The sequence below is a fragment of the Megalops cyprinoides genome, chromosome 21 (genome assembly GCF_013368585.1).
Source record: "Megalops cyprinoides isolate fMegCyp1 chromosome 21, fMegCyp1.pri, whole genome shotgun sequence".
Classification (NCBI taxonomy): Eukaryota; Metazoa; Chordata; class Actinopteri; order Elopiformes; family Megalopidae; genus Megalops; species Megalops cyprinoides.
The window spans coordinates 5,872,018-5,898,754 of record NC_050603.1 but is presented as its reverse complement, the minus strand read 5'-3'; the positions used below and the strand labels follow the sequence as shown (position 1 = coordinate 5,898,754).

Sequence of the window (26,737 nt, the reverse complement as noted above, 5' to 3'; positions counted from 1 at the left end):
TTGAATTTTGAGCATGGTTAAGTTTAAAAGTATGGTAATTCATATTGCAAAGATTCTGACAATACAATACAAGATATTGATTTATCTTATGAGTGATTTTGAAAGCAGAGAGCACTATGCTGGCTCCTTCTTATGGCTGTCCCTCAGTATCAGTAAATGCAGAAAGTGGGTGGGTATCTAAGTGCCCTTGAACCCTTTCACACTTGGCTTTTTTGTTATCTGCCTCAGAAAGCTGTATGGCCACCTCTTGAATGAAAGAAAACTGAATAAAAACCAAGACAAAAAATAAAAAACTGTCAGAATAGCCACATTAAAAAAAAAGCCAGCTTCAGCGTTAGAGCCACTGACCAGATTTGATCCCTGTGACCTCTAGAAGTGGATTATAATTGGCCGAATTTCCAGGGTCAGCCCGTGTCATGGAACGCCTGGTGGGAATTGAAGACCTGTGATGGTCTAGTGCCCTTGACTGGCAAGTGCTCTTGTCACTGACATCTGTGACAGATGTGGGATGATAAAGCCGCTAAAAAACAGAGGTCAGGGACTTTTTTTCTCTTTTTTTTTTTTTTTTTGAAAGGCTAAACTGCCTTTTCAACTGCGGAAGGGCCAGCAGAAGTGAGATTTGCTAAGGAGGGGGTTTTGAAGCCATGCATCTGTTCCCTAAGTGCTTTAATCTGGAAAATGTTCCCTCACACCGTAGCTCTTTATACATATATTTCTGCCTAATTATATATTTGGCATCATTTGGAGGTTATAATGAAATGGTGAATTATCACGTTATTTGTATAAGAACTGTCAAGGGCTGGCGCTGCCTATTTTTAGAGTGACACGCATATTAATCACTGTCATAGATCACTAGGAAAAGTTGAAAGGGGATTAAAATACTAATGGTCTTGTTGCTTGGTTGTATTTTCTTATGTAATGGATCTGGGAAACATGTCTGTTGCTTTTTTCCTTCTTTTTTTTTTCACATGACAAAAACGCTCTGAAAAGGAAACCTCTCATGACTTTGAGTGAACAGGGCGTCGGGGCCGACCAGCAGCTATGCACCTGGCAAGCAATATCGAAGAGAAAATTCAAAAGGCCGGTCTGGAATTCACAGAAGGAGTTATAAATCAAAGAAAGAATTTTGAAACAAGGGAAGGGGTGGTAAGTAAGGAGGTTGGTGTGGGGGGGAAAGGGGGGGGGTGAGGGGAGAGGACATGGCCCTCAAACTTTCAAGAAGTTGGGAGAAGTACAGAAGCCTGAGATCAAACAAATCTTTTCCGAGCCTCGGCCTGAAACTGTTCAGGGGCTTAGGTTTCCTGAATGGGTCTGCGCAGTGTCGTCATCAGTCTTTTGATTAACTCCCAGCTCTCCCCTCTGGGTGGGGAAAGGACATGCACATCGGCATGCGATACGGTTCCAGTGCAGCCATTCCTCCATTACTCTGTCAAGAGTCCGCAGAAGAGTAAATCTTCATTACCCCAACCCTCCCCCCCCTCCCCCTCCAGGCTTTTTCGGCGGTGCGGTCGAGGCGACCGTGCGGCACGGTCTTCCACTTAAATGGACCACAGAGAATGTGCTTGTCGAATAGGTCCCGGCACGGGCTCCCCTTCTCCCTGTGGAATGTAGAGTGCGCCCGGTTCTCTGGCGGGCCTCGTTGGTCTCTGGCCAGTTTAAAAAAAAAAAAAAACTTGCGCTTTTGAAGAGGGGGTTGCTGGTGTTCTACTCTCTGTTGCCGTGGAGCCGTCCGGTGGCAGGTGCGTGCGTGTGAGGGGCGCGGGCTCGCTGGCGGAGAGGCCATTTCCGTGGTTACGTCACGGCCACAGCAGTCGCGCAGCCAGGGGCCCGGCCGCATTTGTGTCAAACTCTCCTGCGACGGAATCTCAGGAGGTGTGCGGTGTGGCAGCGGCGGTCACACATCAAAAGACTTGCCCTCTCGCATCATTCTCCCCAGTTTCCCGCCTCAGATCCACTCCTGTTTACTCTGTGATGCCATCTCAATAATTCACAAGGCCTTGCCACTTGTTCCAGGTCTTTTCATAAACATTTGTTTTTATTATCCTCAAAAGGTAGCCCGCCCTGGAGAAACACAGCTGTGTGGATAGAATGACTCTGAACCAGAAAGAAGATGTAATCTCGACGACAACAACAACAAAAAAAAGGGGTTTATGACTTTCCAGCAAACACTCTGGGGTTGGAATATTCGGGTCTCTAGCACAAATCTGGGTCTGTGGACAGAGCCCTGCTGCAGAATGTATTGGCCCAACATTTAACAAAATGCTTCCTTTCATGTTTTCGCGGCCGTGCTTCATTCCCAGGGTTTCTTTTACTGTGGTAAAAAATCTCTGTATGAGTTTAAAGTTTCCCTTTTTGGGGGTTTAAAAAGAAGAAAAAAATATAAAAAAGCTATGAAGTCCTTGCCTGCTCCCACCCCCCCTCCTGTCTCTTGTGCTTGCCTGCCAAGTCGCGGCAAAGTAGCTGCTCCAGTCGATAATTGGGCCCATCGATCAACAGCGAGCAGCCTCCTAATTTACAGTTTATTCGGGCTAGCAGCCAAGTAACCCAACCTTACTGGGCCAGTAAAGCATTTATTTCTGTTGAAGGTCGTGGGGTGCTGGGGGGTTTCTGGGGAGTAATGATGGAAACTGTTGATTTTTCAGGACAGACAGGGTACCAGGACCGGGTTGAGTTGGGCCTCGGATTGTGCTTGGAACAGAGCATATAGGATTTATTTTTTTATTATTATTATCACAGATGGAGATGGGTTCTAATCCCATCTCCTGATGTCTGCTTGAAGAGAAGTGCACACCTGTCAAAGTGTCCCACCCACCTGCTCAGACTAAGATCTGTTGCGTCTGTGCTTTTGCCAGACAGATATGCACGTGTCTCCCCGGCTCCCTACTGTTTGAATTTGATTAGTACAGCATGCCCTAAGGCAGCTACAGAAGTCTGATTTTCATCCGCGTGTTAAATACCCATGAATGCATTCCAAGATGAGGGAGGCGGAGAAAGAAATGTCCAACACATACAAAAAAGGAAATAATGACAATTAGGAAAATAGGTATGAACCATCACTTTTTTTTTTTTTGGGGGGCGGCAGAGTGGTGATTTAATGCTGATTAGTGCATTCTGAGCTGATTATAAATTCTAGAACTGATACTTAGCTCCACTCTGGGGAGACGCACGCGCACAAACACACACACACACACACACACACACACCACATGTTGTGACTAGCCTTTTGGTGGCTGATTTTACGTGTTTGTGCGGGGGTTTTGGCAGCGCGGCAGGAACGTAATTGAACAGGTGGAAATGGGTGCAATTATCCAGGCACGGTGGTTGTTGTATTTATTTTTTCTTGCATGTTTAACGTTGAAGTCCAGACATCACTGAATTTGGAAAAGCCCCAGACATCTTTAAGAGCCCATTACCCATAAAATTGTTTTAATTTCTTTGTGTTTATGACAAGACCAGATGTGAAAATGATTCCACTTGCACCTATAAAAATTTCTGTTTTATTTATGACTTTAAAGACAATTAATTCCGAGCAACTGTTCCTTTATTAATCTGGCACAGGCATTTCCTTTATTCCCATTACAGCTGCAGTATCAAGCAGTGCTGTCACCACTGCTGGAAACAGAAAGAATCTATAAACAATTAAAGGGGTGGGGGGGGGAAGAAGGTTGAAGCTGTTTAACTCAGGCAGAATGTGGAGGCATGCCCAGTGGTTACAGGTGCAAGCCAAACGTGATGTCAACAGTCATTTAAAAGGTGCACGCACACTGTCGGTGCTCGCAGATGGTGGTGATTTGTTGTGAAAAACAAAAGACGCTGTTTCGCTCGTACGGTTCATCGCCAAGTTTGTTCGAACCTCGCACGTCAGAAAAATTTCAGTCAGTAAACAATTTTTTGAATTGTTTAGTCATTAAGATCAACCAAATAATGCACTGCAAGGGAGGGGAAAGGATATAATTGTTGCGTGATGCTGTTGGTTGAAAAAAAGGGCGTGTCTTCGCAGTTCTTCTTTGCCCCCCTTACCCCCCGCCCCCCAAATCCCCCTGACCCCTGACATATTTTAGAATTGAAAAGATCAGACATTTTGTAGAATTTAAAATCCAATTCAGTTCAGCAGAGAAAGGACGAATGACATCACTTCTACCTCTGCCCAGAACAATGACCGTGGGAAAATATTGAGTTAACCCCTTCTTCCCCAGGCACGCTTACCCTGTCCGGCTAGGCTGAGATTTACCTCCTTGACTGCGTCTGCAGCCTTGCCCAGCGTCCCCCGTCGATGATGAGAAAAACACTGTGCTGCCAGAGAGGCCCCGAGGAAAGGCGTCCTGCACAGCGTTAACACGTTATGATCGCTGCTAATTGCGCTGCTCTTGTGGTTCAGTGACCATGTACAACCCCCAGTTCAGCAGCGTGTTTGTTTTGCCTACTGAAATGTGTAGGGTTTGATTATCCACATGAGACACACAGGGCTCTTGGCAAATCAAGATTTCTTGGTTTTTTTTTTCCTTATTGTTCTTGGGAGAGTTTTGTGTCAATGAATCCATTTCTGTTTTAACAATGAAAAACATATGATGCCTGCAGATAGCTTAGAAATAATTACGTTTAAAGAGCACTTTGCACCTTTGGGTATTTTATACTCATGACCCTATCTATCAGCATGTCCATCCTATGAGAGATGCTATCAAAAAGGATGGAGAGGGATGGGGGGGGGTTGTTCATCCGTCTGGCCCCAAATTCTGTACTCTGACAGGAGAGGACACAGTTATGGGACCCGAGAGAGATGATCCTGCTGATGTCTGTTGCTCCTCTCAATGCAAAGAAGATCAGCATTGTCTGAACAGAGCTGTCACACACCTTAATGGCTTTTTTGGCCCTCCAAATGCCCCCCCCCCCCCCCATTTCAGTCCTCAAACCCCTGCCCCCCCTTCAATATAGCACACCTGGTCAGTGCGTTCTATGACTTTCCCAGATGACAGCCCTACCCCACCTGGCTCCATTTCAGTTCAACTCCCTTTGGAGTTCTTTTATTATCTCCAACTGATACTTTCCTGAGAATCTGCTGTACTTTTAGATGGTGCTACTGCAGCTCATATCCTGTGTTATATATCAAATAATATCCCAAATGTACCTTCGGACCTGGACCGCTAAACAGTCACAGTCGTTATGGATGTACAAGCACACCTTTATTCATGCGCGCGCACACACACACACACACACACACACACACACGTATAATCACACAAACTCCCAGGGTTTCACATTTCCCCTCAAGCCACCATGTTCCTCTCGTCAGCAGAAGCTGACCGTCGGTGAATCACTCTGCCTGGGCCCTGGCATGGCAGAGCTTTCCCCCTTGGACACGGACTGAGCCCCCGCTCCCCTCCTCACTGTTTACACAGGGGCTTTACGACCCTTTTAGTCCTGGGTGAGGGTGAGGCTAGCGGTTTTACTTTACAGGCTCTGAGTCAGAGGGGCGACGCCACTGTGCGTGTTTGTGTGTGTGTATGTGTATGTGTGTGTGTGTGCGTGTGCGTGCGCGTGCATGTGTATGTGTTTTCTATGTTAGTATCGGTAGCAAGCTCACAAACTTCCACTCAGTAAGGGTCTATACAGACCTCATAACCAAAGAGCTGCTATAGACCAATTACATGTCAGGGTAGGCCTGTGAATGACTGCTTAGCAGGGGGAGTTTCTAACAGCAGGCAAATTTATGGAGGACAAGGATAAACTCCTGACAATTAAAAGCCACTGCTGGAGATCGGTTTGATCTACGAGGTGGTGTGAAGCTTGGGTTTAGGCTGGAATTCGATCCAAAGGCTGGGGTCAGGGGTTTATTAGGTGTTGCGAAGTTCTTGTGCATTGCTATCGTGGCTCTTGACCCCTCTTCCGAAGAGTCCGCTGGCTCCGTGCAGACCTCGTTTCGCTCGGTGTTTAATGTTTGTTTTATTCTATTGGGTGTGAAATTTCCAAACAGGATTAGTCAAGCAACCAATAAAAATTTGTAATCTTACTGAAATCATAAACTGACATAAAGATGATGAATTTGGGAAGTCAGTGGTAATGATATTATGACTTCTTGAATGGATACACTTATTCTCTGTTGTGCTGGAACTTGTTTTGGATAAGGGCTTCTGCAAAATTGATGTAATGTGATGTAATGTAATGTACACGGGAACAAATTATAAAAAGGAAATGTTTTTGCTTTCTGAGGAGGAAGAATCTGAATCCACAGCTCTGGGTGGGGTGAAATTTGACATTTGATCAATTGAAATCTGTAAAATGGAGACTCTGCAATAGGCCATACAACCTCAAATCAGATTTACCCGGCAGGGGAAAGAATTTAGGAGGCTTACATCAACTACTGTACATTTAACACGTGAATAGGAGCGAAAGGCAATCTTTCTCAAGCAAACGGCAAAGATCTCCCCCGGCGGCAACTATTTCACATGAAATCCATCACGGCAGACTTCATAGGTGTGTCGGTGGCTCCCAGGAGGCCGAGCCAGTGGGGGCGGTGAGAGACGGTGGCAGGGGCCAGGACGCGTCCACACGCCTCGGCTCCGTTGAAAAGTGTCTCTCTCAGTTTGGTGCCAGAGTTCACAGCGCGTTCGTTGTCAGGGGTGCGGGGAGGGGGGTTGGGGGGGGGGAGGGGGGGGCTGATCCTATAGGCAGATGACCTACGAGGCCCCGTGTGGATCCGCTGGTGCAGTGGGGGTAGCAGGGCCTCTAGGAGGCCTAGAGAGTGTGCACACATCCAGGCGGATCGCACTAGAGACTGGGGTTAGGGTCAGCTTCTAGGGAGAGGAGACAGTGATCAAACGTACAGTACCAGTTAAAAGTTTGGACACACTTGATTGAACGCATGTTTCTCATTGTCTTAAAGACATTTTGATCTAAAAACTTAAATGCTTGAAGTTTCTTTCTTAGACAAATATGAACAGTGAAGTTTATGCCTATGTATGGATATCTTTCCAAAACAAAAAATCTAATTTAATGACATTTTTTTGACTGGTACTGTATGGTTGGATGGAGAGGGAAACGCACATCCTTGCCCGTCTCAAAGTTAATGCTGACAAGGACGGGGCTGCCGATATTCTGATTTTAGCAGGAGAGGGACTGCCAAAATTCCCAAATTAGAACCGATGTCCATACAGTAACAGGGAAGTTGAGTCTGGGCTGCTGGACCTGCTGCGGATGGTTTGAGCAGACTTTCCACTGGCTCTCCAAGGTGCTGGCATCCTCTCCAAGAGGCAGCCTTGTTTCACTGGGTACATGTCCATTCAAGAAGCCAGGCCTGGTGCTGTAAACTTCCAGAGAGATTCCATGCCGATTCACACCCCTTCAGCCAGAGATTTCTGACTGTCAGATTCACTTATGTTGCCGAAAGCCTACATTAAGGGATGGGTTTGGGAGGCAGGTCAGGGTCAAGGTCTAGCATAGTGAAAATGCCTAATGTTTACAAAGATTAATGTAAACAATCAGACCAAGATTGCTTGATTCTAGTCCTTGATTCTAGACCATGTTTTTGGTCCTGGTTTCAGGGCTGTTTTCCTCAGTTCTTGGTGTTACCAGTTTACAAAGAGCTGAGAGACAGAATGCACTATAATGGCCAGTATTAGATGCTGCTGATCATCCCTGTGTCCATGGTCAGGCAGATCCCATGGGTCTTCATGTGAAATATCACTGTAACCTTTCACCAGCCAGAGCTGATCCTAACACCTGATATAGCAGCCAAGGATTCAGAGTACAGCTGGGAGTGTTTCCTGTGCTGTCTGAAACATCCAATCATATGTGATGGCAGTGTTTGTTATGAAGTAGCCATTTTTATTTGTGTCTGTCACTCACCGTTGTTGAGTTGCCAACCCATTTGCCATTTGCGGTGAAGCAGGGTTCATTCCACCCCTGGAATGGGGCAGCATCTCGTCGCATTTGGGGGATTTGACAAAGATTTCCTGGACCTTATTAAAATATAATCCCCCCCCCCTTCCCCCTCCGACTTGCACCAGAGGGGCCCTCTCTCTCGCTGCCAGCTTGCCTGATGGGAGAACCGGGGGGGGGCACAGCTGCCCCACTGCACCGCTCGGTGACTCTTGTACCACGCAAAGACAGCCGGTGGCACACATGCTGTGTTAGCACACTGTTTTGATGGGCCCACGGAACCCCGATTACACACACAATCCCAGAATACGAACGGAATTCGAACTCCGGAACTTCAGGAAGCTGTTCGTCAGTTACCCGCAGGTTCTGAGTTGTCCAGGCCTGAGAGAGAACAGAAACAGCCCTTCGATTGGTGGGTCTAAACCTACTCTGGTCTGCTTAGACCAAAGATTTACAGTCCTAATTTTAACTGAATCCATATTAACCCCCATCTCCACACAAACAATGCTGTTTCTTAACACTGTATGAGCTATGCATGACTTTGTAGTCAGGACAGAGATATATTAGCTTCAAGTTTTCCAGAATATATTTCAATGTTTTCATGACAGGAATAGTTGAAAGAGTAGGAAAAGTGATACAGCTGATGCACACATCTGCAGATCACACACACACGCGCACACGCACACACAGACACACACCTGTGTGCACACATTAATTATCATATTCCAACTGCTGTGTGCATTAGTGAATAAATGCATAAAAATGGTTAGAAATTTGAGGTTTATGGCAAACTGTGTTCTTCACAATGTGTCTGGGCAAGCAAGTGCTGTGACTTAATCAAGCCCAATGACCCTAACTGGCAAGTCATACAAGAATGCCTGTATTGCATTCAGGAAAAATATACAAATGTTAAAATATTAATTCAAGAATCTGAGATATTAATTTTGACATATGTCAAAATATGCAAGGTATATGCATAGCTGTTTCATAAATGTTATTGTAAGTATATATTATAAAAATATACTCTGCACAGGACATAAACTGATATTTGTCATTACATTTTGTCATACCTTGTTCTGTATGACTGGACATATCAGAAACATATTTTGCCCTGCATTGGCATACATTACATTACATTACTGTCATTTAGCAGACACTTTTATCCACAGTGACTTACTAAGGTTACAGTTTTATCCATTTATACAGATGGATATCTACTGAGGCAATTGTGGGTTAAGTACTTTGCCCAAGGGTATAACAGCAGTGCCCCAGCAGGGAATTGAACCATACATTGTACAGTTTCTTTCTGAATCATTAGAGTGATTTTTAAAGTGATTTTTGTTGATTCGGAGGGTAAGATTGCAGAGAGAGTGGGAGAGTACACTGTATGTGTCCTGATGTACCCATGACATTTACATTGCATTATATAATTGGCATTTAACAGATGGTCTTATCCAGAGTGACTTACATAGGTTACTGGTTTTACATGTTGTCCATTTATACAGCTGGATTTTTACTCAGACAACTCTGGGTTAAGTACCTTGACTGAGATTACAGAAGCAGTGCCCCAGCAGGGATTCAAACCAGCCACGTTCCGGTTACAAGCTCTGCTCCTTACCACTATGACACACTGCCGCCTGACATACCAGTGTCCCACACCCAGAGGCAAATGTCATGACGGCAGAGACACAGCACAGCCAGCCAGTGACCCGTGTTTGACCGAGCTTGCCCATGTGACGTCCTGCTGCGCCCCTCTCCCTCTCGACCCCTCCACCCCTGTGCCGCGTCTCGTCCCGGTCCCCTTGGAGCGGCCCGCACACCGACGTACGGAGAAAACATGCAGGGAAAAAGGTCTCGCGACGTCAGGTTCTGGCAGCTCACAATAAAAGCATTCACACCAGCAATGTGCTGTGCGGAGAAGGAGACAGAGAGAGGGAGAGAGAGACAGAGAGGAGGGGCAGGGAGGAGAGGGAGAGAGAGGGAGAGACAGCAGCTTCGACCTTGCCAAAGCCTGAGACTTGAGAACGATGTGCGGAGGGAGAGAGAGAGAGGGAAAGAGAGCGAGAGAGAGAGAGAGAGAGGAGGTAAGAGAAAAAGCAGACATCAGTGAATGAGGAAGGGAGAAGGAGAGACGGATCAGGTTGTGTCTGTGCATTTTGGGGAGAAGGGTCATGTGAAAAATCATTGGGGGTGATCAGCAGAGTGCTCTATGTACTGGTGAATTTGCTCCTCTCCACAGAGTACCAATACCATGGTGAAGCTATGTGAAGCAGAAGCTAGGAGGCTCACAATTAGGAGGTTGTGGGTTCAAATTCCATGTGGGACATTGCTGTTTGTCCTTGTCATAGCCCCTTTAACCTACAGAGCTCTATAAAGTAGCTCCAGTAAGCATCCAGCTCTATGTGAAATGTGTTCAGTATGCATTCTCCACAGCACACAAGCTTAATATTCTGCTGTAAAGACAGGCTATAACTGCCTTATCTCATACACAGACACACACACACACACACACACACACACACACAGCTGTGGAATGTGGACATATGAGACTCAAAGAGAGAAAATAATCCTTGAGCATAGTTCATTCAAAGCAGGTCTCCATTATCTCACAGAACTGCAATATTGAATTTAGGCCCGCTGGTAATTTGGTGCGTAAATGCATAGCGCTCTCTGCTGGCCAGTGACCAGACTGTAGCTTTGCAGGTGCAGCAATACACTGAATGAGGCTCAGAGAACAGCCAAAAGGGCTGTGGGGTTTCGGGTGGGAGTTTTTACGACTGTCTCTGTGTCCTGGGGACTCAAACGAGCTCCTGGAAGAACCAAAGAGGAGAAGGGCCTTAAAATAAGAGGGGGCAGCATGAACGCGATGACAAACGGCTCCTGTATCTCTGTTTTACGATCGCGGCTACAGAAAAGACATTTAAAATAATAAATAAACAGAAATGACTTTGTTGTAGAGGCCAGTCGTGAAGAGCCTGGATCCCCCCTCTCCAGCGCTGGATAACCCGCTGGCAACTTGTAAGCGGTCGGCTTTGAGGGGCTGCGATTATGCGGCATGGGGGGTCCCAGCATGCATCTTGCCCATCTGCCACGGCCCCGATGAAGAGACACGGTTTCGCTACCTGCTAAAGGCAGCTGTCTCACGCCCTTGTGTCGGGGCCGTGTCTGGTTCCGCCATTGCCCTGTGTCTGGTCCCACGATCCCCCCATGTCTGGTTCCATGCCCAGAACAAGGCCCGCTGGACCACACCACACTGCCGTGAGGTCATCGAGAATTCTCGACGTTTCGATTTTCCTCCCAGGCCATTACAACAACACTGCATTTTACTCCATATTGGTCTTTTTCCATTGTCTGTTTTTGTGGGAAAAGCAGCCCTTGTTCACTCTTATCCTCCAATTATTGTCTTTCAAAGTTGTCGCATATGAAATCACCCTTGAGTATATTTCTGTTTTTTTAATTCACTAGCATCCTCCTGTATGTTTGGTTCGTTATTTTCCCTGAAACCAAACAGCAATTTAATTTCTTGCTCCTGTCTGAAACTGTCACTGATCCATGCTTGTTTTCCTTCTTCCAGTTGCTGTAGTTGCTGTCGGTTTGATTTGAAGTTTGGTCTCGAGGTCATAAATATTTCAGTGAAAAAAGAGACCTCTCTGTTGCTCAGAGAGCTGCCTGGAGACACAGAGGTTCTGACCGCAGTGTGTCCTATATGACCGAGCAAGAGCCACGGACCGCATTCACCCGTACACATAATTGCTGAGGAGAAACCATCGCGGGTTTCGGGGGGTTGCTGAAAGACAGACGGAAACAACATGTCCGCCTCTTGCCCTGGAGGGGAGGCAAGCCAGGTGGGACTCTCTCCCTGTTTCCCCCTCACACCTCTGTGGCCAAGAGTGTGTGCATGTCTGGAGTGTCCAAGCAGCCAGAAGCAACAAGCTGCACCGTGCTGCGCATTGAGGGGAGCGCTTGCGCCAGTGTTCTTCGCAGATACATTTATTCTGCCACGTTGTCACACGCGGTAGGAACAGTAGATGTGCACGCCGAGTGCCTACTATCAGTCTGATTTGTAAAGAAGGGATTCTGGGATATCAAATATCACGCAACCACTGCGCCCTTCCAGAACAAAGTGCTAGCATAGAGGGATGTGGGACAGTCAAGCGTTGCTTGCAGAATTAGAGAACAATGCAAAGGGCTTCAGTCCAAGTCTACAGGGAATTATCATGGGCACGTGACCCTCGCGGTCGAGGTGCCCTGCCCTGGTACTGCACGTAAATTATCTTTATCAGCAGAATAAGGTGACCTGCACATGTGGCCGATTACAGTAGGTGGTCAAATTTCACTCTCTGAAGGACTCGCATGGCTGTATGGAACTCGCTGTGCCTCCTCAAGGTTAGCTGCAGACTGATTTTACATTCCTTCCTGGTTGTCAGTCTCACAATGTTCTGTAAATGTTGGAGTGGGGCTAACACAGCACTATCACACTGTGGGAACATTACGCTTTCAGCTGGATTGTCACTTCATTTGACTATTGTCACTTCCTGACAGGCCTCACGAAAGTTACCCCCCGCCCCCCACCCCCCACCCCTCACCCCTAGAGGAGGACTTGGTGAAGGTGCAGAGGGTGGAAATTTTAAAGAGAGGGGAGCGGTTGGTGTGGAAAGTGTACACAGCTTGCATCAGCACGCACCTGACAGCATTAAACGGCTAATTTATTTCTAACGATTCTGTTAAACGCGTGGAGGCGCAGACACAGACGACAGGTCTGCTTTGTGGCGTGGTTTCTGCGGGTTCGTTTTCCAAAAAAACATTCTCCCAGAACCCAGCCCGGACAACCCTTCATTTCTCTTCCCCTCCGCCCCCCTGTAAGAGTTGAGTGCACATGTCATACATTTACACTGAGATCATGACCGGACAGGGCTGAAGCTACATATTTGAGTCCATATTCCTCAAACACATTACTGAGGGGCCTGTGGTTTTCCTGTGTTTATTTATCCAGGGCGGTCTTGTTCAAAGAGCTCACACACGGTGACCAGTGCGTGGGTAATACGTGCAGCGTGGGGGAAGTCTTGGCTGGGGTGCCGTTCAGTCACACTCAGTCTTACCTCACCCTGAAAAAGGTGATCCCAAAAATAAACCCTGACACACGTTTTCCTTACAGCGGACCGGCTGAATAAGCACTCTGTCCATTACAAGGGCAGGTGCTGCAGATTTCCTTCAGATGAAATGTCCACATACATAACCAAACATGTGCGTGTGAGGAGACACCTGCACCCGCACGTGTGCACGCTCACTTACATACACGCGCATGCACCTGTACACACAAACACACACACATGCACACACCTGTACAAACACACGTACAAATGCAAGTAGAGAAAAACACAGAGGTACATGTATACACCCCCCCCCCCACCACACACACACACACCTATGCACACACACATAGAAACACAAGGAGAGAATAACATATATATGTGTGTATACACATACCCACACACAAACAGACACAAATACACACACACAGAGTACACCCCATTACCCATTGCCTCATCTTCTCCCCACATTATTTTTTGGTTTTATCCTTTCCATTAGCATGTGTTAGCATTGAAGGGTGGAGGGGGTTAGAGGCCAAAAGCCAAGATACACACCCCTAAATGGAAATGCCATGGACTGTGTTTATAACGGGGAGGGGGGAGTGTTGGGAGGGGTTAAAAAATATTCATACTTGTTTCACTTAATGTGGAAACATTTAATAATACTACAGCCAGCCAGCATTGTCCGTGAGCATTTAAAGGTCAGGGCGCCACTGGAGCAGGCCCCTGTCAGGAATATCTACAGCGCTCTGTTTTTTCTACACCCCTGGGGTGAAGAGAGCAGTCCGGCCAGGCTTTTTGGGCAGGGGGTTAAAATAATTGGCTGAGAAGCGGGCCCGGCATGAGGTTTGACCGCCCCCGTCAAACCTCACCCGTCCAACCGACCACGTGCGGTCCAGGACGCCACTGCGGCGAGGGGGAAGAGAACACACTCTTTTAATCGTCCCTTACTTACAGTCACATTCCCCCAGTCTCGTCCAAAGGTTTGCGGCGTTCCGGTTAGCGCTCGAACCCGGGTCCGCCTGCTTTCGCAATTCTATCTCTCTTGGCCCGCGGTTATTCTCTTCGTTCTTTTGGACCGTATTTTTTAATTAAAGTTCAACATCTACCAAAAAAAAAAAAAAATTCAGTAATCCGTCATCCAATGTATTAAAGATCTGGCTGTTTTGTCTGTCTGTGTATACATTTTCATACTGAGACTGTTAGGTTATTAAATTTCATGGGACTGGGTAGAGGTGAAATTATGGCAGTCTGTTTCAAGTTTCTCTCTCTCTCCCTCTCTCTCTTCCTCTCTTTCCAAAGTGTTATTTTCTGTTGGTTGGCTGGAATACAGTGAAGTAAGGGAGTTTGTGATGTCTTGTTAAATAGGGAGACTTACCCCTGATTTCTTGTTCTTTCTTAGAACAATTATCTGTGATGTTTCAATTTTTTCATCACTTTTACACATATGTATGTAAGACACAGAGGGTGTGTGACTGTGTGCTTAATATGCAAATTTGCTGTCAATCAACTGTCAGTGCTGTGTGCCAACATAAATTTTTGCTCTTTTCTTTTTCTGTCAGATGTTCAGTGGTTAGACTAGTTTATAAGAAGCTGTTTGCTCTGTGCTTACCATAAACACATGTTTTTTTTTTTTTGTTTTTGTTTTACTAGTGCAGGCAGTGGTCATGTGTATGTGTTTGCATAGGTGTTTGCATGTGTGTAAGTGTGTGTGTGTGTGTGTAAGTGTGTGTGTGCGTGTATGTGTTTCACATGTGTGCCTGCATGCCTGTACTCAAACGTGTGTGTGGTTTGCCGCATGGATTGCGTGAGAAAATTTAATTGCCCCTGTTCTTTTCAAGAGAAGGAAAAAAAAAAACACAAAGTGAAAACCATTTGATAAACAGATTGTGCTGGGCATGTGGAATGGCAGAAATGTCTGCGTCTGAATACTGTGAGTGTTAAGACATCTGCCCGACGGTGGCTGCATGGTTCCCCACAAAACCACACGCCCCCCCCCCAGGAACGGTTAACCTCGGACGGAGCAGCAGCCAAGCGTTAGACTGCTGATTTTTTTTTCCCTCCACTGCCAGCGCCACATGATGTTCTGTGTTGCTTTTGCGGCGGTCTGTGTCGTGGTTGTGTTGTTCCTGGAGTGGGGAAGGCTTTATGTGAGACGCAAACTGCCGAGGAAGTGAGCGTTTTTTTTTTTTTTTCCTGCGGGCCGCGGGTCAGACTCCCGCGGTTTCGCTCCTCGACGTCCTTACATGGTAGCGAAAACACGCGAGCGGCCGCCGAAGAAAAAACTGAAAATGTGGGGAGAGGGCACGAAAGGAGTACCAGACCGGCTCTCTTCCTGAGCTCGGCTGTACCAACAGCTCTTCCTCCAGCAAAAACACTAATAAAAATGAAAATAACGTGAGCGGAAAAAGCCGGCGAACCGCAGAGAGCCGACGAGGGCAGACTGCCGAAATATGCTCTGCAAGGGGGGAACCACTGTGTATGTTGGGGGGGGGGGGGGGGGGTGTCGTGGAAGTGTGCTCTTCAAGGGGGTGACTGCTGTGTATGTGGAGGGGGGGGTCGTGGAAATCTTCTCTTCAAGGGGGGGACCGCTGTGTATGTGGAGGGGGGGGGGGGTCATGGAAGTGTGCTTTTCAAGGGGGGGACTGCTGTGTATGTGGAGGGGGGGGGGGGGGGGTCATGGAAGTGTGCTCTGCAAGGGTTGGGGGGGCATAATGTCATGGAAGTACACTCTGCATGGGGTGACATCTGTGGGGACTGGGGTTGGCTGTTTAAGTCGTGTTAGTGTGCTCTTTACCGTCTGTGTTTGCTCAGTGGCTCCTACGTAGGCTTCACTGGTAGAAAGCTTTACTAGAATGTGAGCGAGAACCGGGGAGGCCAGAATGGGGGGCGGGGGCGGGGGGTGGTGGTGGTGGTGGTGGTGGATTCGAGCCTCTTAAACTTTGACCTGGTCCACACATGATCCCAAGCATGATCCAACATCCCTCAGGTGACAGAACTCAATGTCTGACACAGATTATTTGATCTCTGTCTTTTCAGCCACAGGGTCCTGAATTCTGCAGCTGTGTAGGGGGAGCCCATATTGAAGTTAAAACATCAAACTCGTAGATGCCTTAAAAAATGACACACTAAGCGCTTTTGGGCCACATAGGATTAGGTTCCATTCTTTTGATCCCAGAGGGGTTGCATGAGTTGCTTGATTTCTTTATTCAAAGAGATTGAACCTGATTTCATTTTAATCATCTCCATTCACAGTACAATACTATTAAAGGAAGTTCATTTCCCTTGATCGCCTCTTTAGCAGCAAATGTTTGTGTTTTAGGAAATAAAATGTTCAGTCGTGTATTAGGTAATTTCAGGCTCTGGGGTCCTGAGGGCTCCCATTGCTTAAATGAAGTGATTACCTTGACAGAACGCCACCTCATCAGGTGTGTAAATCGGTTGGTAATTGAGAGCTAATTTGAACCCCATTGGGACTTCCGCGTCCTCCTTCATGAGTGGAATGATCCATTGTTATATGATATATTATGGCACAGAGGAAAACAAACCTTGCATTCACACTTCATTAAAAAAATCCTTAGATTCTCAAGTAGCTCAAACAGTAAATTAAATTCAGTTTGATGCAATTTCATCTGTATAGTGTTCATCATAAGAGAATTTGTCAAAGTAGCTTAACAGTGATCCTGAGACTGAACCCCCAATAACAAGCCTACAGCAATAGTGGAAAGCAAAAACTCCATTCCTAAATGGTAAAAACCTTTAAAAATTGTAACCAACGGAAAGGGAGAATCCTTCTGCCTCTGGCTGGCACCAGCCATTTGAGTTAGGGGAGTTGTAGGGAAGAGGAGAGGATGGTCAGGTCAGTTAGGCTACTGGCTGGCAGGGCCAGGTGACTGGGCGTGATCAGGTAGGAGAGCAGGTGAGGCATCTGGAGCTGGAGAGGTGCTTGTTCTGACATTAGGCTGACACCCATGTCCTAAATTAGAAACTGGTTGTGTCACCTGCCAGCAATGACCATGAACCAACAGGAGCTCAACAATTGCTATCTGCCTGTCATAGAACAAAGCTGAGCAATCAGTGAAATTCTTTTCCTATTCCCTTATGCAACACTATGGGAATATGTATGTGTGTAGAAGCAACATTTTTTAAATAAAATAGGAATACAGTGAAATGTTCCCCCCTCTCCATGTTTTAATCTATTGCCAGTGTTGTGGTGTTGCACTGTACACAGCCATGTCTGTGCCATCATTTATCTAAGTAGTAACTCCTCCCAGGTCTTCAGTTCTAGGTCCTGGTGAACATGCAGGAAGAGTTTTCATGGTGATGTTGATGGCAGAGAAGAGCAGCAGAGTAAAAGGTTATCTCTTGGCCATTTCACTGGGTATGCCCTCTGTAAACCATTCAAACGCCCCTGAGGCCAGCCTCTGATAGGACGAATGGTAATTATCACATTTGATCTGACTGGCTCCGACAGACGGTCTGGACCCAATCAGCAAGAGCGTTGGAACTGAGCAGGCCGAACAAACCGTGTGAGCAGGTTGAAAGTGGAAAAAGAGAGAGAAACAGCCTGCACACTTTCTCCTTTCAATCCCTCCCTCATACTCCCTCACTTTCTCCTCTCCAGAGTGGTCCTGCTCTTCATTATAAGGTGTGGGGGTAATGCACTTCAAGCCACACCCCCCCCCCTTTAAAAAAAAGAAAAGAAAAAAGAAGAACGATATTCCTGCCATGTACCTGATGAGGACTATGTAAATATGCAGGGTGAGGAACATGAGGATGAAATTATCATTCCTTCCTGCAGTGAATTAAAGCAAACAGGCCCAGCTGTCACCCAGAATGACAGGTTAAACAAATGGGGGAGCTAAGAACACGCGGCCCTACCCCGGGCTTGGCACCCCTGTCCCGTCTTGGGTGGGTTGAACAACAGCAGCTCCCTATGTCTGCCAGTCATAGAGGACAGCCCCCCCCCCCCCCCCCCCTTTTTTTGGTTCTGGGGCACCATAGCAGAGCCAGAGAGAACCTGTTTGTCTCCAGTCCGGCCGTCATTATTTTGGTACCTGTGTGTGTGTGTGCAAGTATATGTGTATTTGTATGTGCGTGTATGTGTGTGTGTGTGTGTGTGTGTGTGTGTGTGTGTGCGCATGTGTGTTCCACTCTATCTTCTTCCTGTTACAAGAAGAGTTATGGCATTTGCTGGCCTTTTTCTCTGGTAATAACAGATAGTCGGGGCCACCTTGTTCAGATTGTCCCGGGGCACTCTTTGCAGTTGAACCTCTTACCTCTGAATGCACACGTGTTTGTAGGCAATGTAAAGTTCATGAGATCCAGCGCTTAGATCCACACCGCTGAAGTCCCAGATGGTGGCAGAGGGAGGTTAGCGAACATTTGGTCACATGTCTGCAAATGCAGATTTTGGGCCTTGGGGAGTGCTGCTTTTGAACCGTGGTGTCATTTGATATTACCTCTTTCTGTAAGCTCTTTCATGCCCAAGGAGTTGTCAGATTTGTGGGACTGAGAGCAGCAGCGGTTATTAAATGTGCTATTTTATCATGAACCATTTGGCCGACTCATTTTTTTCGATTTTTATTTTGCAGATAACATTAGAATTTTCCTGCTTTGGATGATGTGAGAACACTGTGACATCAATTAAAAAAGATGTGCATTTAAATAGATGAGCAACCATGAATGACAGCTTGACTCTCGAGGATACACCCATTTTCACTGGAACAATGGCTGACCACACCTCCTCCTCCTCCTCCTTTCCTCTCTCTCTCTCTCAGGACTGCAGGCTCTGACTTCAGAAGGCTGATGACCATGTTGCTGGTGCAGGTGTGTGTGCTGCTGGTTCTGGGGGGGCAGGCGCTGGGGGGAGGGTACCCCCCCATGCCCCAGATGAAGTACATACAGCCCATGATGAAGGGGCCGGTGGGGCCTCCCTTCAGGGAGGGCAAGGGCCAGTACTTGGGTGAGTTTCTCTCTCTCTTCCTCTCCTTCCGTCAGCCCAAACATGGCTTGAGTGTAACGATCTGAGCACCTGTGTCTGTTGACCTACAGTAAAATGACATGTTTTGATGGTTTCGGTTGAGTAACCACAAGTCCTGTAGGAAGAATGACCATAAGAGGCAAGGGTACACTGAAATAGGGTGACAGCCATTTTCCTGGATCAAATGATCCTGACCCCCCCCCTCGCTGTGGTGTCTGCAATTTCCATTCACTGTTCTCTGGTCAAAGGTGATATGCAGTAAAGTTCATTCACATATCTGAATCCACACTCTGTTGATGCAGGTCAGATGCCTTGCTTGAGATCTAATATTTATTAAAAGATTTATTATCTTTTCCATTTTTAAATGGTGAGATCGAATGCCTCAACCATCATGACCCGACAAAACCAAATTTTCGCCGTGTAATCAAGCTTTCACTTGGGAGCATTACGGCAGTCTTCGGGTACGTCTGCAGCGCGTTATATTACCCAGCACCTGTGGAAATCTACGGATGAGCGCATGTTCTCGTCTCCTCCGATTTAACCGTGATCCTCGGGTTCGGAGCCCCTGCCTGTGTCCCGAATTCACGGGAGGAAAACTGAGCACGTCGGTCTGACAGTGAACGGTGAGAGAGGGGAAAAGACGGCTCGTCATACTCCGCCTCCTGCTGGGGATGAGTTTACACGAGCCTTACAAACATATCTGAGGATGAGGAGGATGAGGAAAAAGAGAAGGAAGAAGAAGAGGTGGAGAAGGAGGACAAGGAGGAGGCAGAGAGAGACAGTGGATTGAGGCTGGTTTCCCCGCGGGGGCTGTATATAAGAGCCCTGCATACTCGGTGCTCGGGGTTGGCAGGTGGACAGGCCTGCCTGTTGGAAACAGGAGAATGGGGGGTCACATTTGGAGGTGGGGGCAGAGTGGTGATGAGAAAGCCAGCGAGTACGGGGCGTTGAGCGAGCATTCCTCGAGAGGGGGGAAAGAGTGAGAAGACTTTAAAAAAACCACACCTCAACGGGCGTTTGGTATGCTGCCTCTCCGTCTCAAATTCACCCTGCTAGATCATTGCCCTCTGGGAGCCCTGCTTATCTGAAAACCTCCTCTCACCTTATCTGCTGCTGATGTACTCAATACCCTGGAGAGCTGGCGATAACGGTTAAGCCAACAGCGTTTCGGGGACACATGCAAAACTCTCATTGGCCCAGGTCCTGTTGTCTCGCTTTGGCTGTGTGACAGAGAACAGCTGTAGCCCAGGCTAATTACACACAGATTTTGAATTGACAGAGTGTGCAGGCTTCCTCCTGTGTGCATCAGACCTGCTCAGATGAATTATTAAGTATGCTGTGTCACGTTGGTTAAGTATCTTGATCTTGCTTATTTCGCAAGTGGCAAAAAGGCTTTCCGCTCACACGCTTGCAGGCGTTCATCTGTTGCACCATTTGCGTCTTTATAGGGCCTAACTGTTTGTGCAGTCCACTTTCAACAATATCTCCTTGCCGTCTCCTCTCATAAGAAAAATGTTCATCTCACAGCCTCATGTAATGGTTGAATGGTAAACGCATGGCTACAACCAGGATTAACACATGCTCTATACTTGAAAGTCGCCTGTATCTTTTGAATATTTTCCAGGCTTAAGAATCAATAAAATAATCTTTCAGGAATCTTAAAGATTTCTAGGAAGCCTCTCCACTTGATGCAGGTACATAGATCTAATCTACCGAGGATTTTCCACACTGCTGCCTTCTGAGATGGCAATCCCACACGACAGGCATAAGGAGCTCATACATAAATTGGCCAAAAAAGGAGACACAACAAACTATAACCTCTGGAGAGGGATCACCCTTCTGGCAACAGCAAGCATGATTTTTCACAAGAATCTCACTGGAAAGGATTAAAAAAGCTCAAGTCGACCATCTGAGGAATGAGAAGGAATAGCAAGGGCTTCTAGAGACGGTCCTCACGTCTTCACGCTGTCAAAAGAGAGGCAATCAGCTCCATGGCTGACCTTGGTTGACTTTGGGAAAAAAAAAACGTACACTTGAATACCAGCAAAAGGTTTTGTAACCGGCTGTCCCAATTAGAATCCAGGACGTTAAAATGACCCTCTTCCAGGACTCAAACTGTGGTGTGGGCCGAATCCATGAAGGTGTGCTCACTTACTGAAATAAAAAGGAATAAGACAGGGCTGTCTCCCCTCAGTCACCACTTAGTTTCCAAGTGCATATTGTGTGGGTTATGAGACAAATGTTGAAAAAATATGCGGACGCATACATTTCATTGTAATGTGCTGTTATGTAATGTAATGCATACAGTGGACACTACAGGTGATGCTCAATGACCTTGGAGCATGTTTAGGGCATCCCAGTCTTTCAAACACATGCAAACCAAAGCAGACAGAGACACAGAACATCTCACAATGTGGGCCTCAGTAAGCCATTCCACACATTTAAGCAGTGTAGTCTTACAGTAAAGAGGTGCAGCAGAGGATCACCAGCACTGTGAAAGCAAGTTACGTCCATGTGATCCTTAATCCAGTTTGGAGGTTCCAGATGGATATCTACCCTAAGTAAGATCCAGGTTTTCAGTAGCAATGTCAGGTTTGTCCCTCTAAATGGTGGCAAAGTGCTGTATGAAGTCAGAGGTGATGAGCAGAAAGCTGAGTTCATTCAGCTGTCTAAGACCCAATCTACTGGCGAGACAGTGTAGTGTAAAGGCAAGGTGCCAAAACGTTACTGGTTCAATCCCGGGGCTCTACCGTTATGCCCTTGGGCAAGGTACTCAACCCACAATTACCCCAGTAAATATCCAGCTGAATAAATGGATAAAACTGTAACCTATGTAAGTCACTCTGGATAAGAGCATGTGCTAAATGACAATAATGTAATGTAATGAGACAGCAAATGGAAGTATCACGCAGGAAAACTGGGAGCAGAACCAACCAGGAAGGATTTGTGACTCACATCGAGCAAAAAAAAAAAAAAAAAAGCAAGATGGAGACAGTCTGGACGTTCGCAGAGAAAAGAAAAAAAAGGCAGCGTCATCAGACAGACATCAGACACCGACAGGGAGAAGGGGAAAAAGAAGGAGCCCAGACTGATGGAGGGAAAGATCTGCCTTTAGGCAGCCGGAAATGGGCCTGGGCAGCAGGCCGCAGTGGATGCCATGTGCGTCTCGAAAGAAAAAAAGTCTCTTTGAGTCGAAAGTCTCTTTGCTTAATTTTGTTGCAGAGAACTGTGGAATGTTAAACAATCCGGAGCTCAGACTGGGCAGGAAAAGCTGCGACTGCAAACCTGGAGGAACACAATAACACATTCACGCTTTTGAAGAGTGGATTGTCAGCACGTTTCTGAAATGGAAACAGACCCAAAACAGGAAAAAAAAAAACAGACACGTTCACCTTTTTAAAGCTGCTTTTTCTGCCTCGCCACAGTGATTTATAAGCTCGATGGGTGCACCAACCTCTCTTTTGAGATCGGTCCAGTGCTTTGCAACAGTGCAGCAGACGTTTATCTAGCCTTGATTGCCCACTGTATGAAGAACTGAGCAAGGCTTGTTTCTCTGAGCATGTGGGAACTGTTAGCTATGTTTTTCACGTTAGCCAATCTGTGTGTGTGCGTGCGTGCGTGCGTGCATGCGTGCGTGCGTGCATGCGTGTGTGTGTGTGCGTGTGTGTGTCATCCTCTTTCTTCCTGTGATGGAAGTATCAATCAAACAATCAGTGACTCCCCAAGATTTGCATGCTGGCCCATCACCTAATGTGCCACAGACTCGTCCCACAGTTCCTCAGGAGAAATACGAGCCTTCCCAAAAAAGGGAAAGGGCATTTGGTTGGCTCACCATGTGTCACCATTGCTCAGGGCTTCTCATAACCGCATGACTAAAGGAAGATCTCCTACACGTGACAGCCTTCACAGAAGGGATAGAAAATCCACTGCGGTAGGTAGCCGAACTGAAAACAAAAAATTGCCAGAAGCTACAGGTTATAGAGCAGAGCCATAGATATACATGGCATAGATTCGATCAAAAAGTATACAGAAGTGTGTGTGTGTGTGTGTGTGTGTGTGTGTGTGTATTTGTGTGTATATATATATATATACATATAATATATGCATTATAAATGGTGCCTGTGATAAGCACATTGACTAAGTATGAAAAAAATGCAAAAGAGCAATATAGATTGCATGATTTTGTAATATGTGTCATACATATGTTTTATTTTTTTTTTATGAGAAATATTAATTTGGATTTCATGTTCCACCATACATTAGCATACATACATACATACAAACATTTCTCTGCAACGGGACCTGCTGTTTTAGTAACCTCCAAACCCCGGCCATATTACATGTCACGGCTACGAGCTGGGTCACCAATATTACACTGTCAGGAGGGGGGACATTTTTGTGCTTTGCAGGAAGAAGCGCTGCCTTAAAGTCTGTCAGGAGCACACTAAGTCTCAATATCATTGGTTTAGTCAGGAAAGAAATAGCTGCATTCAATGGTTTCTTGGTGTGGATGTCTGGCTGCTTGGTTATAATCTCTATAAAAAATGCATTTGTTAAATTTGCTTTTGTTTGTGTCTGTGGCACACGAACACATTTCTACGTATTATAGCATGGATAGATGTGCCATTAGAGCTGTTGAAATGATCAACAAGTGGTTTACAGGAGTCTCATTGTATGCCTCTACCCCCACCTACTGGGGTAAGTCCCTCATTACACTCTCTGACGTGGATTTTTTTTCCCGTGTGTTTGCGTGCATTTGTAATGGTGTAGAATTACCGGCAATGCTCTGCTCACATAGATTTAAACAAATTTAATACAATTAAAACATGACGTATTTTATAAATAGCATACAACCAGATACCATATATGAATGGAATTTTGATTACAAATAAATAATTAATAACTGATTATTCACACCTTTTTAAGTCATTAAATGTAAAGCATGTTTCTTGGTGAACAGGTTAAGTGGTGGCAGTCCCCATGCTTTTCCTTGATTATCTTTGAGCAGAACGAGAAATGTATCACAGCACAACCACTGCATGCTCATTAGATCATGTTTGCCAGTCAGAGGTATGAGTTTATAAAACCACAGTCCCCGGGTCAGTGGACCGTGGAGCTGAACAATACTCCATACCGCTGCCAGACTGTTTCCAGGTCAGCCGCCTGCATGCAGCGCTTCAGTTTCATCGCTCTGGCCTGCGCGAGGCTGATAGAGTCAAACCTGCCCCAGGCTGATGCGGTTGTACTAGGGGTTCCAGAACTACCCGTAAAGCTTAGCTGCACCAGGAAAACAGGAAGTGGACGTCGTGTCTTGCATCCAGAGCAGGTTGAGTTTGAATGAGGCCGCTCGCTTCAACTGCCAAGAGACCCGTTCCCTCCTGAGAGTCCATCTACATTATCGTCCAGTCATAAAACAAGTCAGGGCCTTCTCCTTCATGTGGTTATCTTCGGCATCAGTCTGCTGTTGCAGGGAGAAGTCTGGGGTGGGGGTCAGAACTCTGAGTCCGTGACTAGAATAAAGTGTGTTTATTTCCGTGCCGTGGCACAGGTCCGAACCAACCACAATGCACTTTGTCCCCCTGCTTGGACGAAACAAACAAGGCCAAAAATAACATTTGCATATTTTTCGCTACCTTTAATGACTGCCAAACTCATTATGCTTTGTAATCCTAGAGAAGAAGTAACTCATCGCATGATTTTATTATTCAAATTTTATTATTCAGTTTTTTTTAAATATTCAGGTACCTGTGGGATTTTGCTGTTGTTTTATAAAGTGAGGTACTTCTTGCAGTAAAAAGATGTATAAAGGGGTATCATGTATTACATTTCTATGTAATGGAAAGCCGAGGGAAAAAAAAGGAGGAAAATCTGTTTCACAGTAAGCACACAATAGCATGAGATCTCATTCAGGTCAGCTCACCCCCACTCTCACATCACCTCCGGGCAGCTGTGCTCATATTTAAAGCTCTCCTCATTCACAGCTGACAGCAGGGCAGTAGTGTTCACTTGCTCTGTCAGGGACAGGGTAAAAAAAAAATGGAAATCAATGGCTTGCCTTTCATGCTCTCCTCACAAGCTGAACTTCAATGGCAAGCGCAAGGGTGATGTCCTGTGTGTGACAGTGGGTGAGTGAATGTGTGTGTGTGTGTGTGTGTGTGTGTGTGTGTCGGTATGCGCACAGAGGGGGATTGCAGTGTAGAGGGACAACACACAACACAGCAATAACATTCATCTGTCATCTGTCTCTATTATTAGCCTGTGACAATGGAAAAACTGAATCAGGCCTGGCAAAAGCAGAATGACACCCCCCCTCCCCCCCACCACCCAGGAATACTGAAACCGCACAGGAGAATGCCATCCATCTCACTGACCCTGATGGGTGTGTGACCCATGCCTCTCTCCTGTGGAGAGGTCACAAGAATGTTAATGTATCATCCTTCACAAAAAGAATCCATGCCATTTACTGTAGATTTCTCTCATAATGTAATAGTGTACATGCTGTAGCATTATAGTTTCTGACAGCTTTGCAAAGGGCCTTTCAGATGAGGATACGTAAAATGAGGTCGGCATAGTGTAGCATAGTATTAAGAACTGAAAGGTTGCTGGTTTAATTCCCCACTCGGGCACTGCTGTTGTGCCTTTGGGCAAGGTAGTTAACCCACAACTGCTTCAGTAAATATCAAGCTGTATAACCTGTAAAAACTGTAACCTATTTAAGCTGCACTAGATAAGAGCGTCTGCTAAATGACAGTAATGTAATGTAACATGTATCAGAACCTTAGAAGGACACCTTGAGATGCATAGAAAGTAAAGTGGTATTAGCTGAGCTTCACAGTGTCGTAACAGGCCATGCACCAGGCACACAGGATGTTAAAATGTTGCTGTTATGAATTCACCAACCGGTCCCACCCAGGCCTAGTCTTTCAACCTATTTCAAGTGATCTAATCCGGCGAGTTTGTTCCAGAATTCTTCTGCGATCCTGGAGGCTCTTCGGACTGCGAAAACATTTCGCGTTCCAAAAGCGAAATATTATTTAAAAAGTGGAGATTTATTTTTGTGAGGGGCGAACTGCCGCTCTCTGTTGTTCTTTGCGAGATCTGCCCGAGGAGGACCTTTTTGGTCGAGACGTTTTCCTCCTCCTTTCGCTCTTATCGGGGGTTTAAAATAAAGTATGGGGTTACAATCCCGGTCTAATGCGGTGCCGTAACTGTGGGCTGGATGAACTGGAAAATTCCTGTGGAGACACAGAGGGCAGCTGCACTCAGTCCAGTTTACAGCTTATAGATACTAGCAAGTCATTTACCTCTGAATAAGATATTCACTATCCTTCACATGATTATACTGTATATATATATATGTGTTTGTCACATGAACATGGGGGAAACAAAAACATATTTCTGTGTATCTGTGTGTGTGTCTGTCTGTGCACATGTACATCTGTGTGTGTGTGTGTGTGTGTGTGTATGCCTGCGTGTGTGTGTGCCCACATGTGTGTGCATGTATGGTGATCGAATAAAACCCAAATGGTAACTACAGTGCAAACAGTTATAACGAAATCCCCATGCTGCAAAATTGACCTCTCGAAGGAAATCACCACAGTGGGGAGAGGTTGGGTTTTTAGCTGAACATGCAACATACCACATAAGGCATATTTGTCAACTGCTATGTCATTTGCTAATCAGTCCAAAGCATTTCTATCAATTTTCATGAGAGTCATTTTTGTTGTTGTTGTTGTTATACTTATTGAGTAATTGTTGTCACATGTAATCCATCTCTAAAAGGATGGAA

At 46.2% G+C, this 26,737-nt stretch overlaps 1 protein-coding gene across 1 annotated transcript in view; it reads left to right on the top strand.

The window, feature by feature from the left end:
- The window catches only part of col8a2 (collagen, type VIII, alpha 2), a 57,339-nt gene that overhangs the window by 25,872 nt on the left and 4,730 nt on the right, over nucleotides 1-26,737 (top strand). Inside the window, exon 2 of the mRNA XM_036515589.1 lies at nucleotides 18,746-18,930. Within this exon, the coding sequence (XP_036371482.1) occupies nucleotides 18,774-18,930 (157 nt within the window). The 5' untranslated portion in view covers nucleotides 18,746-18,773. The remainder of the gene's footprint in view (nucleotides 1-18,745; nucleotides 18,931-26,737) is intronic.